Genomic DNA, 15452 nt, shown 5'->3' on the forward strand with positions numbered 1-15452 from the left:
AGCCATTCATGGCTACATCCTATGGGATAAGCGCTACATTGTCCTAAAGTCGGATGATCAAACACCAAGACCGGCACCTCAGCATGCCTCTCCAAGACCGGCATCTCCGCAAAACTCCCCAAGGGCAGCACTGTCTCGGCCAGGTTCACCGGCACATTCTCCATCACCATCATCTCATGCACTGATGAACACTCAAGCGTCACCATCGCCTCCATGGTCACCCCCCCCCCCACCGGCAAAGAAGCAAAAACGGCCGCCGGCAAAGAAGGTAGCTGCACCGGCTAAGGAGCCTCCAAAGAAGAAGGAAAAGGAGAAGAAAACCAAGGAGGCTCCTATTAAACCCTGGGACATGAGCCATGAAGAATGCGATCGGATAACTCAAGAAAGAGTTAAAGAGCACTTCAAGCCGAAGCCGAAGCCGGAGCCCGAGAAAGTGATAAATCCGAATGAGTTGAAATTTTTTAAGGAAATGTGCGAAGCAAATAAGAGAAAAAGACTACGAACGCACAATTATCAAAACTACTGAGAAAAAGAAGAGACAATCAAAGTCGTCGTCGTCCGACGTTCCACAGCTCGGAGCCCAAAAGAAACAATCAATAGAGCCTATCGTAGTGGGACAGACGACGCAATAACAAGACTTTGTTACATTTTTGAAAGAATCAAACCTGACGGCGGCTCAGATTGCAGGGCGAGAAGATATTCCAAAGGCCGATGTGGTCGTCAAATGGACGTTTGAGATCGGCAAAACTCTTGTACCCCCCGAAGTAGTGTCTGTGCTTCCAACACAAATGTATAAGCTGCACCAGCACTACATGCGTGCGATGGCCGATTGCATCTTCATGCAGGGCGCAAAGATTAAAGATGACGATTTCTTACGGGGGGAGGCCATTATATGGATAAACTGGGAAGAAATTTACCAACTATTCCATCAGGAGGCCCTCGACATCTCTATGGTCGGCTTGTGGGTTCTGTAAGTATTTTACTCTCCTTACGTATTGTTTTGCATGATCTCAATATACTGATCTCTTGATTTATTCGGTATCATGTAGAATGGAGATACATACTTGCATAAGGAAGGGATACTCTCACCTCGGCTTCATCGACCCAATTACTTGTAATTGGAGGCTTCTACGTGACAATTCCGATGAGATATTCCAAAACATGTTTAAGTACATAAGCGTTCATCACAACAAGCAAATGATATTGTTTCCTTACAACTTTGCGTGAGTGATTCCTTCCGTCTAACTCTTTCTATTCTGTAATCGAATTGTTTAAACCTTAACTACCAAGAACTGCCTCCGTATAATCTTGCAGTGAACACTTTGTCCTAATTGTCATAATTCCCGAGAAGAGCCTACTCGTGGTTATGGACTCATTGAGGAGACCTCCAGAACAATACGAAAATCTTCTTAACATGATGAAAAAGTAATTCTACCACTACTCTATCGATGACCGATAATTTGAATCACTTTATTACTTAACTATAATTGTTCTAATCATGCCCAGGGTTTGGAAAGAATTCGCTAAAAATCATCCAGGCAAATTTGACAAGGAATTGAAGATCAAGACAGAATTTCCGGTACGCACTTGGATGATTCGTTGCACGATTCATTTGTTTTATTATATATTCATGTAAATACCTGATAATTTCTTCTCTCTTAAAGTGTATGAGGCAGAAACCAGGCACTGTATTGTGCGCATACTATGTATGCGAGAACATCCATGGTCTGGTAGGTCCTCCAAAGGGCTGGACAGATTGGGAGGAGGAAGTAAGTAAAAAACTTGTTAATATTTGAACTCGTATTTTAATTAGTCGAAATTAATTATCCCCTTTTTCCATAGGTCGGGGAGATGCGCGATAAACTCATACCGGAGGAAAAGATTATGGCGATTCAAGAACAATTCTCCGGATTTATTGTTGAGCAAGTCCTCGATCCAAAAGGCGAATTCTACTATGATGGAATATCTAATATTGACAATCACAGCAAATATGACAATATACGCGTATATATGTAATTAAGAATGAATATACCTATGTAAATATATATGTGTGTCTATGTATTAAATTTCTATTTATGAGTATGTATGTATGTTTTAAATTTCCAAAAGGCGAATTCTACTTTGTAATTAAGAACGAATATACCTATGTAATTAAGAACGAATATACCTATGCAAATTTGATGGAGTATGTATGTATTATATATAAGCACTCCAATAATATATATGTGTATACATATATTTATATAATATTGGTCCTAGACATTTTCATATGTAAAGGAATTCACATGTATAGATATGTGTATACATATATATATAAGTGAATTAATTTATATATGAAAACTATTTAGGACAAATATTATATAAGTAACTATATATATGTATATATTAGTGGAGATCATACACACTGAATTCCAATACATAAGTTTAATTGAAATGCAAAATTATAATTAAAATAGAAAAAGAATTGAGAAAAGGAAAACATGAAAAAAGGGACCTTTTGTCCTGGTTGGTAACACCAACCGGGACAAAATGGTGCGCCAGCCACGTGGGCGCTGGCAGCACCTTTTCTCCCGGTTGGTGTTACCAACCGGGACAAAAGGTTCTCTTTTGTCCCGGTTGCCAGACCCGGGACAAAAAGGCACCCCTTTTGTCCCGGACTGGCGTTCCCGGTTGGGAAACCGGGACAACAGGGGTTTCCCAACCGGGACAAATCAACATTTTTGTAGTAGTGTTATCGCGTACCCGGCAGTGGATGGTGTGAAAGATTTTGCGGCTGGCGACGGAGAGGTTGGCGTTGATGATCTCGGCGCCTTCTTCCTCCATCACTGTGACCACCTCCAGGGGCGGAGACAGGGGGGCGGGCAGGGGCCTGGCCCCCCTATCATCCCCAAATTTCCATTGTAAATTTAAATTTTGATTAAATTTTTATATAAATTTGTATGGTTGGCCCCCTCTAACAATGAAAAAAATGCCATCCTGGCTCCGCCCCTGACCACCTCGTGCAGCTTGAACGGCCGCTCCACGCTGCTGATGAGCACCACGTCCAGGCTCGACCCGTCATGGTGGTGCACAACCTCCACCACCGGTGCCTCCGCGGCCTCCTCGGCGGCGTCTTCTTCCGACCTCGCGCCGCCACTCGCTGCCGCCGTCGCCATCGATGTTGAGGCGACGCTACCTCCTCCTCCTCCGCTGGTGCCAGCGGCCATGAGCTGCGCAGAGCTCCTCTTCTGCTGCAGCTCGTCTACCCTTTCCTTGAGCTTCTTGATGTACGCCGCCGCTACGTCCAAGCTACCCAGCTGAGTCATAGCGTCCTGTAGTTATCAATTTATCATACACGCACACAATCAATAGCGCTATCTATATGCAGGCTGTCTCAATCTTCTAAACTGAAACGTATTATTGTAAATATTTTTTTGCGGACCAAAAGCACAACACAATAGAAAGGAAAATAGTGCTACACGACATGCATGTCTAGCTAGAAAACAAATTTGTCGGTTGCAAGAACAGCTTCCAATAATAGCATTTCATGTGGCGAGAGAAGTACTGATGTGTGTAACTGGACTCAGAAACAGGTCTCTCAACAAGCTCAACAAACAACAATTCTAGTAAAAACCACTTAGCATTGACCAATTACTTAAAACGAGCGAACTTATATACAGTTACACTTCAATATGAATAGTAAAACTGATGAACAGAAAAATCCTGGTCAGAATAAAGTCGCCATTAGTCGTCGTCAGTGGTGACCATCACCACATTCACCCTGGAGCAATCTTCTTTGGGGATGAGGGAGGCGAGCTTGTCGCAGAGGCTCTTCATTTGCTGCCGCCTCTTCCTCTCCATCTCCTTCCTCTCCACCGCCGGTGTCGTTGTGCCGCTGCTGCCGCTGTTGTTGCTCCGCGTGCTGCTTCTCACTACTAGAAAACAGGCCTTGGGCACCAGCTGAGAAGGGCTAAAGGCACCGGTTTCCCAACCGGTGCCCCGCAACCGCGACCAATGGCCTCGACTTAAGACACCGGGTTTTTCAACCGGTGCCTTAGGCTTCCATTGGTACCGATTGGAAATACCAGCCGGTACCAAAGAGGCAGCCAAGCGGACGTAAGGTGGCAGCCCCTTTGGTACCGGTTGGTATTTCCAACCGGAACCAATGACCTTTTCCCTTTTTTTTCCCAAATTCAGTTTTGTTTGTTATATTTATTACTGTTTATTCTTTTATAATTGCTAAATGCACTCAAGCTCTACAGTACTATACGTTCATTGGTCGTTCGTGTTCGTTTTCAGAGAATATTTGAAACTAACTAAAAGTGAAATGCGAGCATATAATTAAACTAATCAGATGAACTAATATATTTACAAATTTACAAACATCAAGGCATAATGTTTAAAAATATTTACAAATGTACAAGTCATGTTAGCAGTCCAACTACTAGTCCCCTCAGGAGGTCGACGGAAGTCCTCTATAGATGTGACCGTCGTGGTAGAACTCGCCTCTAGGATCCAAGATCTCGTTCAAAATGAATCCGGCGAGCTGGTCGCACACGGCGTTGATCCAATCAGTAGAGTAACATTCATCCCCCATTTGAGACATCTATCATTTAGGAAAAAAGGATTAACATTATGTGCGTTAGTACAATTATGAAAATATACTAGTGAACGGTTTGGACGTACTCTCGTTTCTTCATCAGTAGCCTTCTCGCATGGAGTCATGATGCGCAAGTAGTCGCATACGTAGTACCCGCACCAATCAGTTTCTTGTTGTTGTCTCGCACACTTAAGGAGAAACAAATAAATTACTCAATTTATAGAACAATTTGGGATTATATACTTAACTAGACAAATCTTTATGAATGAACATACCGGATAATCCAAGTTAACGTTCAGTTCGGGCCTCCATTGACCACGTCCTTTATTATTTTTCACAATTTTTTTCCAAATCCTGCGCTCAAAGTTAAGTTTGATATTCAGGAATTGTTATTAACAGAAAAAGGATTTGATTGTGCAAACTGAACTTACCTGTTCAAGGGGTCTATGATATGTTGGATTGCTGACATTGGATTTCTCATTGAGTCAAAGACTATAAGATTGCCGCTCTCTACGGAAAGTATGAGTAAAATCCAATGATAACTGCAGATATAGATAGGATATATACATAAATGTATTAGACAACTTAGTATTTATTTAGTAATATAACAGAGGATTGAGTCGACCAAGGCTTACCTAAAGTTGTATGGTATGAATATATAGGATTTGTAACTTTGCCTAGTCAACGAATCGTACATGTTTTGGCACGTTTCCTTGTAACTTTCGTTGATCAATTTCTGGTTGACTAGCAAAGGAGACAAGAAGCCGATCTGATGGTGCCATCCATGTTTTCGGCTTCTTTTGGTCTCCTGTCTAAACGATGCAATAGAAATTTTATAATGCACACATATAATTATGTTCTTGTTAACAAAAAGTATTAATGTAGAGGTAAGTGATACTTACAAAACCCAAATGGCGATGATAGAGGCGTCGAGGGTTTGTCGATGGTAAATGTGATATAAATTTTGGAAGTACACCCAGAAGTCGTCCTCCCCGCGGAAGAAATCATGGTCACGATACTTGACTCCAAACATTTTCCCTTCGTCTTTCGCCATTCGCAGGTACCATCTATGCAAATTGAACATCTGCGTGCCTAGACTTTTCTTCTCTTCCTCAGTGACAAAAGGTTTTCCATGCTGGAATGGAGTAATAGTGCGAGCGATAGGGATTTTTGCCTCCACATTCCCCGTTGCCTCCTCTAGCATTAATCCAGTTTTAGAAAGAAATATTGCGGCCTGTAGGTCCGCCTGGAGTTGTACGTCCGTCGGGTGTAGGAGTGGCAACCCTGGCACCCGGAGGGGCTCGAGTTCTTTTTGTTGTGTGCCAAGCTGAGGAATGGTCTTGCCACATTTTTTCTTCAGATTTCTCACCTTGTGTGCCTTTGTCAGAGTACGATCATAGTCCGAGGGTAAGCTTTTCGATTTTGGTGGGTTGTCTAGGTTTGCGAGAAGATTTTTCCCTAGTTCTAGAGGTACCTTTTCCCTCGGTGGGGGGACTTTAGGCTTCAATTGTTCTTTTATATATCGAGCAGTCTCCTCTTCCAACTCCTCAGCGGTTTTCTCATAGGTTAATTGTCTTTTGACCGTTTTCTGCTTCTTCTTTGAGGGTCCAGCTGCTGGGAGGGATGCTGTCTTTTTCTTTCCCTTTTCTGGTGCAGGAGGAGTTGGAGAACTCGTGTCCCTTTGCGCCGGCAGAGACGGTGGTGAAGGAGGTGGCAGTGGGGACGGCGGTGAGGTTGGCCGCGGAGACGGGCGATCAGTCTACATGGGAGCCGTTGTGCTTGCAGTAAGTTTGATGTCGGCCTTGCGCCATAGAACGACCCCGTGCAGTGCGTCTCCCAATGTCTCCTCTCCATCCCCTCCAACGAAGTCGAGCTCAAGATCCTCATTGTTTCTAACTACCTGCTCGACTGTGACGGAGGTGTAGCCAGGGGGTATCGGCCTTCCATGAATTGTAGTAGAAGGATTCAGGGGCAGGGCTAACCCGTATGCAACATGAATGGATATATTTCTTGCTCGTACATGAAGCTCGCACGGTGTCGGCATGGTGACATCATCCACTGGAAACCTCTGGTCATCTACCGCCGTTGGCTCAATCTGGGGTTGCTTTTCCGTTTGTACGTCAGGCGCCGCTGTGGATGCACAGCTGCTGCGTCGCTGAGAGGCCGGGCTTATCACAACATCCGGGTGCAACCCAGCAGTGCCCCTTTGGCTCAGAGCTAGCTGCACCGCCTCATTGACCCTAGCGTCCATTTGAGATTCCAAGGACGCAACCTTCTTGTTCATCTTTTCTTCTATGGCACGAAGTTTCTCTTCCTGTTCGGCTCTGCTCTTTCGGTGAGTCTTGTAAGAGGGATCTCCGGCCCAAGAAACTTTCCATGGGACCACGCCGATGCCGCGGGCTCGTCCAGGGTGTTCCGGATTCTTTAATGCCCTTGTCAGCTCATCATTCTCCCTTTGAGGATGGAATGTTCCTTGTTGAGTCTCATCTATTGCAGCGACTAGATCGTGGGACACTTATTGAATATGCTCGGGCACGACCAAACTTCCATCCAACTGGTTTAGTGTCATGCCATTAGCAAATAACCACCACTTGGATCTATCCGGCCAATCCCAAGTCGTCGGCCTGATGCCTCTATCCATAAGGTCCTGCTCCATCTTCTGCCATTTTTTAACTGACTTCTTGTACACGGCAGCCCCAAGGTGGTGGCTGTACTTCTTATGTGCTGCATTCACCTTGGCTTGTTTAGATTTTTTTTGGGCTTCCTCTGATAGTTTGTATTGTTTGAACTCCTCCCAGTATGGTTAAACCTGAGGAAGATCGTCCCAGTTCGGCTCCTTATCCTTCTTGATGTAATTGGTTTACAATTTCTTCTTGAAAGTTGCAAAGGCAAGGGCCATCTTTCTCAAGGCACATTTCTTCACACGTTCTTGGTCAACTCCTTCAGAAAGAGTGAATATATCCTTGAGTTCTGCCCATAGCATTTCCTTCTGATGTGCAGGCACGACGTATTGCTGTTCTTCGGGTTTGGTCATTTTCCATAGTCTTGTGGTGATCGGAATTCTTGCCCGAATAATAACCCCACATTGGTTGACAAATTTTGTGCTAGCATCCTCTGGAGCACTTGGACAGCCCTCTGCATCCACTTCTGTGATGACCTGTCTTCCCTCCATTTTCTTGGTTGGCCGGCGTCTCCCTTTTGACTGGCTCAACGAAGTTGATGCGGAGGTCGACTAAATTACAGAAAAGATATGTTAATCACAAAACTAATCTACCGAAGTCACCATGCATATAGTTTTAAGATTCGTACTGGAACATGCTGCTGTTGATTGGGCGGCGGCGCAAAGTCATCATCTTCTTCATCGGCATCTCCAGATATATTCAGGAACGAATCAGCTGTCCGAGCATCTTCTTTAGCGATTGGCTGGGTGGTGTTGGCCCTCGTATCTTCGTTTATTGCATCCAACATGTATTGCCCGGTGGCCTGCTCATCACCGAAGGGGTCCATCCTTAACTGAAATCGTAAAAATGTGTTAGAGTATGTGTCCATCCTTAAATGAAGCAGGAGAATTCAATTCTTTGAACGAATATGCGTGTTTGAGAGAGAGTGTGTGTGTATGTTAGAGGGACAGAGAAAGAGAGAGAGAGTTAGTGAGTGTGTGTGTGAGTCAGTGTGTGTGTGTGTGTTAGTGTGAGTGTGTGTGTGTGTCTCGAGGGTTGATACTTTATACAATTGTGTTAGAGTGTGTTAGAGAGAGAGAGTGTGTGTGTGTTAGAGTGTATTAGACAGTGTGTGTGTGTGTGTTAGAGGGAGAGAGAGAGAGAGAGAGAGTGTGTGTGTGTGTGTGTGTGAGTGTGAGTGAGTGTGTGTGAGTGTGTGTGTGAGTGAGTGTGAGTGAGTGAGTGTGTACAAGTGTGAGTGAGTGTGTGTGTGTGTGTTAGTAAGTGAGTGAGCGAGAGACCGAGCGTGTGTTTGCATGTTAGCACGAGTTTGCGAGCTCGATCTTACAATGGAGCTAGAACTGTTCTATGCGTTACAACGATCGCGTGGACATAAAGAACACCTAAAACGGTGCTAGAACGCGAAAACTAGGCTAAAAACAAGATCTAGGGGCTTAACTGTTAGAAAAACAGAGTTTCTGGGGGGTTTTCTGCAAAAACCAAGGGCCTAAATGTAATTAACGGTTAGATACAGGGGCTAGCGCACAAAAACAGCTGGTCTGGACCGCGGGTTCTAAAAGAGAAAAACGCAGGGTCAAACTGGAATTATTTTTGAACTAACCAGGACGGCGGGTTGATTTCTAAAAAGCTCAGGGTCTCTTTAGCAAAACTGTCAGGCTGAAGGGGTATGCGTGGATCTTGGCCGTCGGATCCAGATCTGGTGGCTCGGATCAAAGGGCTACGCGCTTCTAATCTTACGCGTCTACTCGGGATCGGACGGCACGGGGCGGCGGCGCTGCGCGGGGGCTCACTGGACTTGGCCTAATCTGGTGCTCCGGGGCTCGATTTAACTCGTTTTTGAGTCTAGGAGGGTCATCACGCCATGCGTGATCCACCTGAGGCGTTAGCGAGGCACGGCGAGGCTCTAGGCTGCGAGCGCAAGGGCGATGGCGGCTCTGCGTGGAGGCGCTCGCCGGCGTGCGCGCTCCGGTGACGGGCTCGGGCGGAGAGTGTGCCGGGGAGGTTTGCCTCGACCTTGTGAAGCTCTTTGGGGGGTCGTCTTGCACAGATTCGGCGCGGATGAAGGAGTTCACCGCACGGGTCTCGACGGCGGCGTTCGTGGCGGCGGCGAGCGGCATTCCCAGCGAGCTCTGAGCGACCTGCATGGGGAAAAGCGGTGTGTGAGCTTGAGGGAGGGAAGGCGAAGCTTGATAGGGGGTTGTCGTGGTCTGGGGGTGACCGGGGATGGGTGCTCCGCGGCGGGGTGGTGCTCGGCGGTGGCAATGGCGATGGCGGGCGGCGTTCCAGGGCGCAGGGAGGAGAGTGGGGGCTCGGATTGGGGTGGAATGGAGAGGAGAGGGGGTGTACCTGTCGTGGCGGCCGGGGAGAGCCAGACCGAGTTGGTGGCGCGAAGGCTAGGGGGCGCCTGCGTCCAAGCGGAGGCGGCGCTGGCGCACCAAGACGGGTCGGGCGGGGGTGGCCAGGCGTCCAGGCGGCGGCGTCGCGGTGGAGAGAGGTCCAGGCGTCGAGGCGGCGGCGGTGGACGACCGGGCGGCGGCGGAGGACGATCGGGCGTTGAGAGGGCCGGCAGTGGAAGGAACAAGTGAGGAAGAAAGAAACAAGGCAGGAACTATATATCCCAAAGGCCTTAGGTACCGGTTGGTAAGTCCAACCGGTGCCTAATAGGGCCTAAGGCACCGGTTTGTACTCACCCGGTACCTAAGCTAACCCATAGACACCGGGTGATAAGTCCACCCGGTACCTTAAGCCTACAACGGGCGGGAATTGAAAAGTGACTAAGGCACCGGTTAGAAATAAAAAAACCGGTGCCTAAGGCTTCTGAAATATTTGTACTTTAAGCCTTTTGTCGCCAGTGAGATCGATAACACCGTGTAACGCAGTGGTAACCCTAACTATTCTTATCGCCCAGGCCCGGGTTCGACTCCCTCGCGCCCGTTTTTTCTCTCGCTTTGGTACCGGTTCAAAATCAAATAATTGAATAGTAAATCATTTAATTGCATAATAAATCATTTTAATTGCATTATAAATCAGATAATTGCATAATAAATCATTTAAATGCCTAATATATCTAATAATTGCATAATAAATTATGTAATTGCATAATAAATAATTAAAGTGCATAATAAATCATTAATGTGCCTAATAAATCGGATAATTGCATAATAAATCATTAAAGTGTATAATAAATTGGGTAATTGCATAATAAATCATTAAAGTGTATAATAAATCGGGTAATTGCATAATAAATCATTAAAGTGCATAATAAATCGGGTAATTGCATAATAAATCATTAAAGTGCCTAATAAATTTTATAATTGCATAATAGATCATTTAAATGCATATTAAATCTAATTATTGACTAATAAATCAGGTCATTGCATAATAAATCTGATAATGTTCACGGAAAATATTACAACACATAATCATTCAACTAAGGGAATATTAACGATGGTTCGCTTTACAATCGTCCCTTCATTATGATCATGACGAGCGTACGGAGCCTCCTCTTCGGCTAAAAGAATACTTGTGTCAACCTCCACTACGAACGGAGTCATATCTTCAACCTTATTGTATTCTTCTTCATCTGTGACATCGTCGACTCCCACAATTTTTCTTTTTCCTGCCAGAATAATATGACGCTTTGCCTCATCTCTGGCACCTACAAAACTTGATTTATTCCTGGACCTGTCCTTTCTGTTTTGCTAGACATGTCCTGCACATAGAAAACTTGAGTGACATCTTTAGCTAGGACGAATGGTTCGTCTCGATAGCCAAGCTCTTTGAAGTCTACCGTTGTCATTCCGTACTCGTCGATATCGACACCTTTTCCTGTGAGTTTAACCCATTGACAACGAAATAAAGGTATCTTCAACGGCCCATAGTCGAGTTCCCATATCTCTTCAATGTAACCAAAATATGAGTTTGTTTGGCCACTAGAGTCGGTGGCATCTATACGGACACCACTATTTTGATTGGTGCTCTTGTTATCTTGGGCTCTTGTATAAAATGTGTAACCATTAATTTCATATCCTTGGTACATCAGGATTGAATTTGCCGGACCCCTGGCCAGCCAAGCTAGCTGCTCATGAATTTGATCGTTGGCCATGACTTCCTTCTGCAACCAGGTGGCAAATGTATCGTTATGATGTTTTGTAATCCATGTCTCAGAATTCAAAGGGTATATGCTTCGCACAATTTGCATGTGCTCCTCCATGTATGGAGCCACCAAGGTTGATTGTTGCAGAACTGTGAGATGTGCTTTGCTCAACGTGGCATGATCTGTGGCATTTACTGATTTTCTTCCAAGTGTGCCCTTTCCAATCAGCCCCCCCTCATGACATGATACTGGAATCCCAATTGGGCAGAGTTCTTCCACATAGTCAACACAAAATTCAATGACCTCCTATGTGACGTAACCCTTCGCAATGCTTCCTTCTGGACGAGCCCGATTACGAACGTATTTCTTTAGGACTGCAAAGTATCGTTCAAAAGGGAACATATTATGAAGGAAAACATGACCGAGAATACCAATCTCTTTGACCAGGTGAACTAGAAGATGCGTCATAATATTGAAGAATAATGGAGGAAATATCATTTCAAGACTGACTAAACTTTGGACAACATCCTCTTGTAGCCTGCTTAAACTCGATGGATCGATTGCCTTCTGAGAAATTGTGTTGAGAAATGCGCATAGCTTTATGATTGTTGCTCGAATATTAGCTGGTAGAATACCTCTAAGTGCAACTGGAATCAATTGCGTCATCAACACGTGACAGTCATGGGACTTTACGTGTGCGATTTCTTGTCTTTCAAGTTCAATAGCCTCTTTATATTCGAAGAGTAGCCTGATGGGACCTTGATACTGTTCAAATAGTCGAACATACTTTGCTTCTCTTCCTTACTAAGAGTGTTGCACACAGGACCTAGATAATGACGTCCTTTATCCCTTTTTTCTGGATGTAGGGCGGCCCGTTATTTCATACGTTGAAGATCTTGCTGCGCTTCCAATGTATCCTTTGGCTTACCGTAGACACCAAGGAAGCCTAGAAGGTTCACACAAAGATTTTTTGTTAGGTGCATCACATCAATTGCGTGGCGGACGTCTAAGACTTCCCAATAAGGTAACTCCCAAAAAATACTCTTCTTCTTCCACATAGGTGCACGTCCATCATCACTCTGCACTGATCTGTTGTTGGGTCCTTTTCCGAATACTACTTTTATATCTTTGACCATTTCAAACACTATTTTCCCACAACGGTGCCTAGGCTTGGTACGATGATCTGCCTTTCCATCGTAGTGAGCATGTCTCCTCCTTAATGGGTGCTTGATCGGAAGAAATCGACGATGACCCATATACACGATCTTCCTACAGTGCTTGAGGTACATGCTGTCGGTTTCTTCTAAACAATGGGTGCATGCCCTATAACCCTTATTGGATTGTCCGGAGAGGTTACTTAGTGCTGGCCAATCGTTGGTGGTTACGAAAAGTAATGCACGCAGGTTAAAATGATCCTCTGCATGCGCATCCCACATACGAACACCCTCATCTTTCCACAACAACAGAAGATCCTCAATCAGTGGTTTCAGATACACATCTATATCGTTACCGGGTTGCTTCGGGCCGGGGATAAGCACCGGCATCATAATGAATTTCCGCTTCATACACAACCAGGGAGGAAGATTGTATATACAGAGTGTCACATGCTAGGTACTATGGCCACTGCTCTGCTCACCGAAAGGATTCATGCCATCCGTACTTAAGCCGAACCTTATATTCCTCGCATCATTTGCAAATGTTGGGAATGTTCTGTCCACTTTTCTCCAATGCGACCCAACAGCGGGGTGTCTCAACATATTGTCTTGCTTACGTTCTTCTTTGTGTCATCGCATCAATTTAGCATTCGTTTTGTTCATGAACAAACGTTTCAGACGTGGTATTAGAGGAAAATACCACATCACCTTGGCAGGCACCCTCTTCTTGACACGCATCCCCTCAACATCGCCTAGATCATCTCGAGGGATCTTATACCGGCATACATTGCATACAGGGCATGAATCCAAATTTTCATACTCACCTCGATATAGGATGCAATCATTAGGACAAACATGTATCTTCTGTGTCTCTAATCCTAAAGGACAAACAACTTTTTTTTGCCTCGTATGTTGTCTCCGGCAATGTGTTACCCTCAGGGAGTAAGTTTTTTATAAGTTTCAGCAACTCCTCGAATCCCTTGTCAGACAAACCATTTGATGCCTTCCATTGCAATAATTCCAATGTGGTACCCAACTTCTTTTGGTCTTGTTTGCAATTAGGGTACAACAATGTTCTGTAGTCCTCCAACATACGCTTCAGATCTCTCGATTCCTTTTCTGTTTCGCAACCTTCCTCAGCTTCGCGCAGCATCTGACCAAGATCATCTTCTACAACGTATCCTTCAGTATCTTCTTCAGGCTCACCTATTGCAGTGTCATTGAAAAAGGAATTATAATTGGCTGCAAAGTCAGGAATCCTGTCCTCTTCTTCTACATTATTATCCAGCACAATTCCTCTTTCGCCATGCTTGGTCCAAACATAGTAGTTCGGCATGAAACCACTATTGAACAAGTGACTATGGATGGTTCTTGATGATGAGTAATCCTTCTCATTCTTACAAAATTTGCATGGACAATGAACGAAACCGCCATACTTGTGTTTCTCGGCCGCATCTATGAATTCATGCACGCCATCCATGAACTCCTTTGAACGCCGGTCGGCCATGTACATCCATTGCCGACTCATCTGAGTCCATAATACATTTATATACATCATTGTACTGTACAAATAGTTCATTCATACTACCAATTTATAACAATATATTTATATAATTGATAATGCATATAACTATAATAAATAAATACTATTCACTTATCAAATAAATTGAAAAAACATATAAATACAATAATTTGATAGTATTCAAAAATCAAATAAATTGATAACGTATATAACTACAATAAGAAAAATAACTAACTTTTTTTTAAAAAGCAAAAATTCGCCTCCCCTCACCCCACTCAGCTGTCATGAACAGTGAGTTCACGACAGCTTGAGAGGGGTAGGGGCTGGTGTATTTATAGGCTCGGGCCAAAGGCACCGGTTGATTTCAATGACCCGGTGCTAAAATTAATTCAATAGCACCGGGTCAAGGCACCAACCAGTGACTTAGGCCCGAGCTGCTGGCAGCTGCCACGTTTCATTACCATAGGAACCGGTTATTCCTATAAACCGGTGCCTTTAGCGCAGTCTTCATTTGGTACCGGGTGGTGGTTCAGACCGGTTCCTATGGTGACCCATTGGAACCGGTTGGAACCACCACCCGGTGCCAATTGCCCTCCACAAGGTCGGTCGATGGCCAAAGGTAACAGCTGCTGTTGCAGCCGGTACCGATGGTAGTACTAGCTTCTGTTGCAGCCGGTACCGATGGGTACCATCGGTACCGGCTGCAACAGCAGCTGTTACCTTTGGCCAGGACTGATGACCCGTTTCCTAGTAGTGTCTCTTACCTGCCGTTGCAGTATCGCTGCTGCTCCTGCCCTTCTTCGCGCCCATCTCCATCGATCCCTTCCAAACCCTCTCAAGCTCAGCCCCTCTCGCTCGCTCTAGATCTGTGCCATGGCACCACTGAGATGAGAACTAAGGAGAGGCGAAAATGGCCACTTGGTCTCAAAATTAAAAGCCGGCAAATTTAACTGGCTGGCACATGCATGCAGAGAGGCGCATGTCATTGTTCAGAATAATGGAGCAGGCTGCAGGCATATATAAAACATGAGCTGTGACATACATGTCGAACACATGGGGACACATGGACGTAGACACACAGCTGCCAGAAAATTGGAGGAGGACGAACAAGTGGCCGAGCTAAGCTAGCTCAACTAAAGGTGGTGCGAACGGATAAGGACTTAAGTAGGAGCCAGATATATATAGCCGGCCTATAGAGAGCAACTGCGCCAATCAGCCGCTATAGAATAATATATTAACGATGTGTGTGTGTCTGTGTGTTGTACTCCATCTTTTAGCCTTGGCTATATATGGACAGGGGCACAGGGCACTACTGTAGATATATTGAGAGACAGGGGCGGAGCCAGACGTGATCAATGCAAAAAGGGGATGTTGGGTATGGGTGCACCTCTAATCCTATTCAGTTCAAAATTTTGTACTA

General features: G+C 45.0%; 1 protein-coding gene across 1 annotated transcript in view; it reads right to left on the bottom strand.

Moving 5' to 3' along the window:
• Window positions 1-14848, bottom strand: part of LOC120674553 (transcription factor bHLH167-like) — a 29017-nt gene extending 14169 nt beyond the window's left edge. Inside the window, exons 1-4 of the mRNA XM_039955718.1 lie at window positions 14797-14848; window positions 3760-3914; window positions 2997-3311; window positions 2743-2835 (exon numbers count right to left, since the gene is read on the bottom strand). Coding sequence (XP_039811652.1) covers window positions 2743-2835; window positions 2997-3311; window positions 3760-3914; window positions 14797-14848 — 615 coding nt within the window. The remainder of the gene's footprint in view (window positions 1-2742; window positions 2836-2996; window positions 3312-3759; window positions 3915-14796) is intronic.
• Between the last annotated feature and the right edge of the window lie 604 nt (window positions 14849-15452).

This window comes from Panicum virgatum, chromosome 5N, assembly GCF_016808335.1.
Source record: "Panicum virgatum strain AP13 chromosome 5N, P.virgatum_v5, whole genome shotgun sequence".
Classification (NCBI taxonomy): Eukaryota; Viridiplantae; Streptophyta; class Magnoliopsida; order Poales; family Poaceae; genus Panicum; species Panicum virgatum.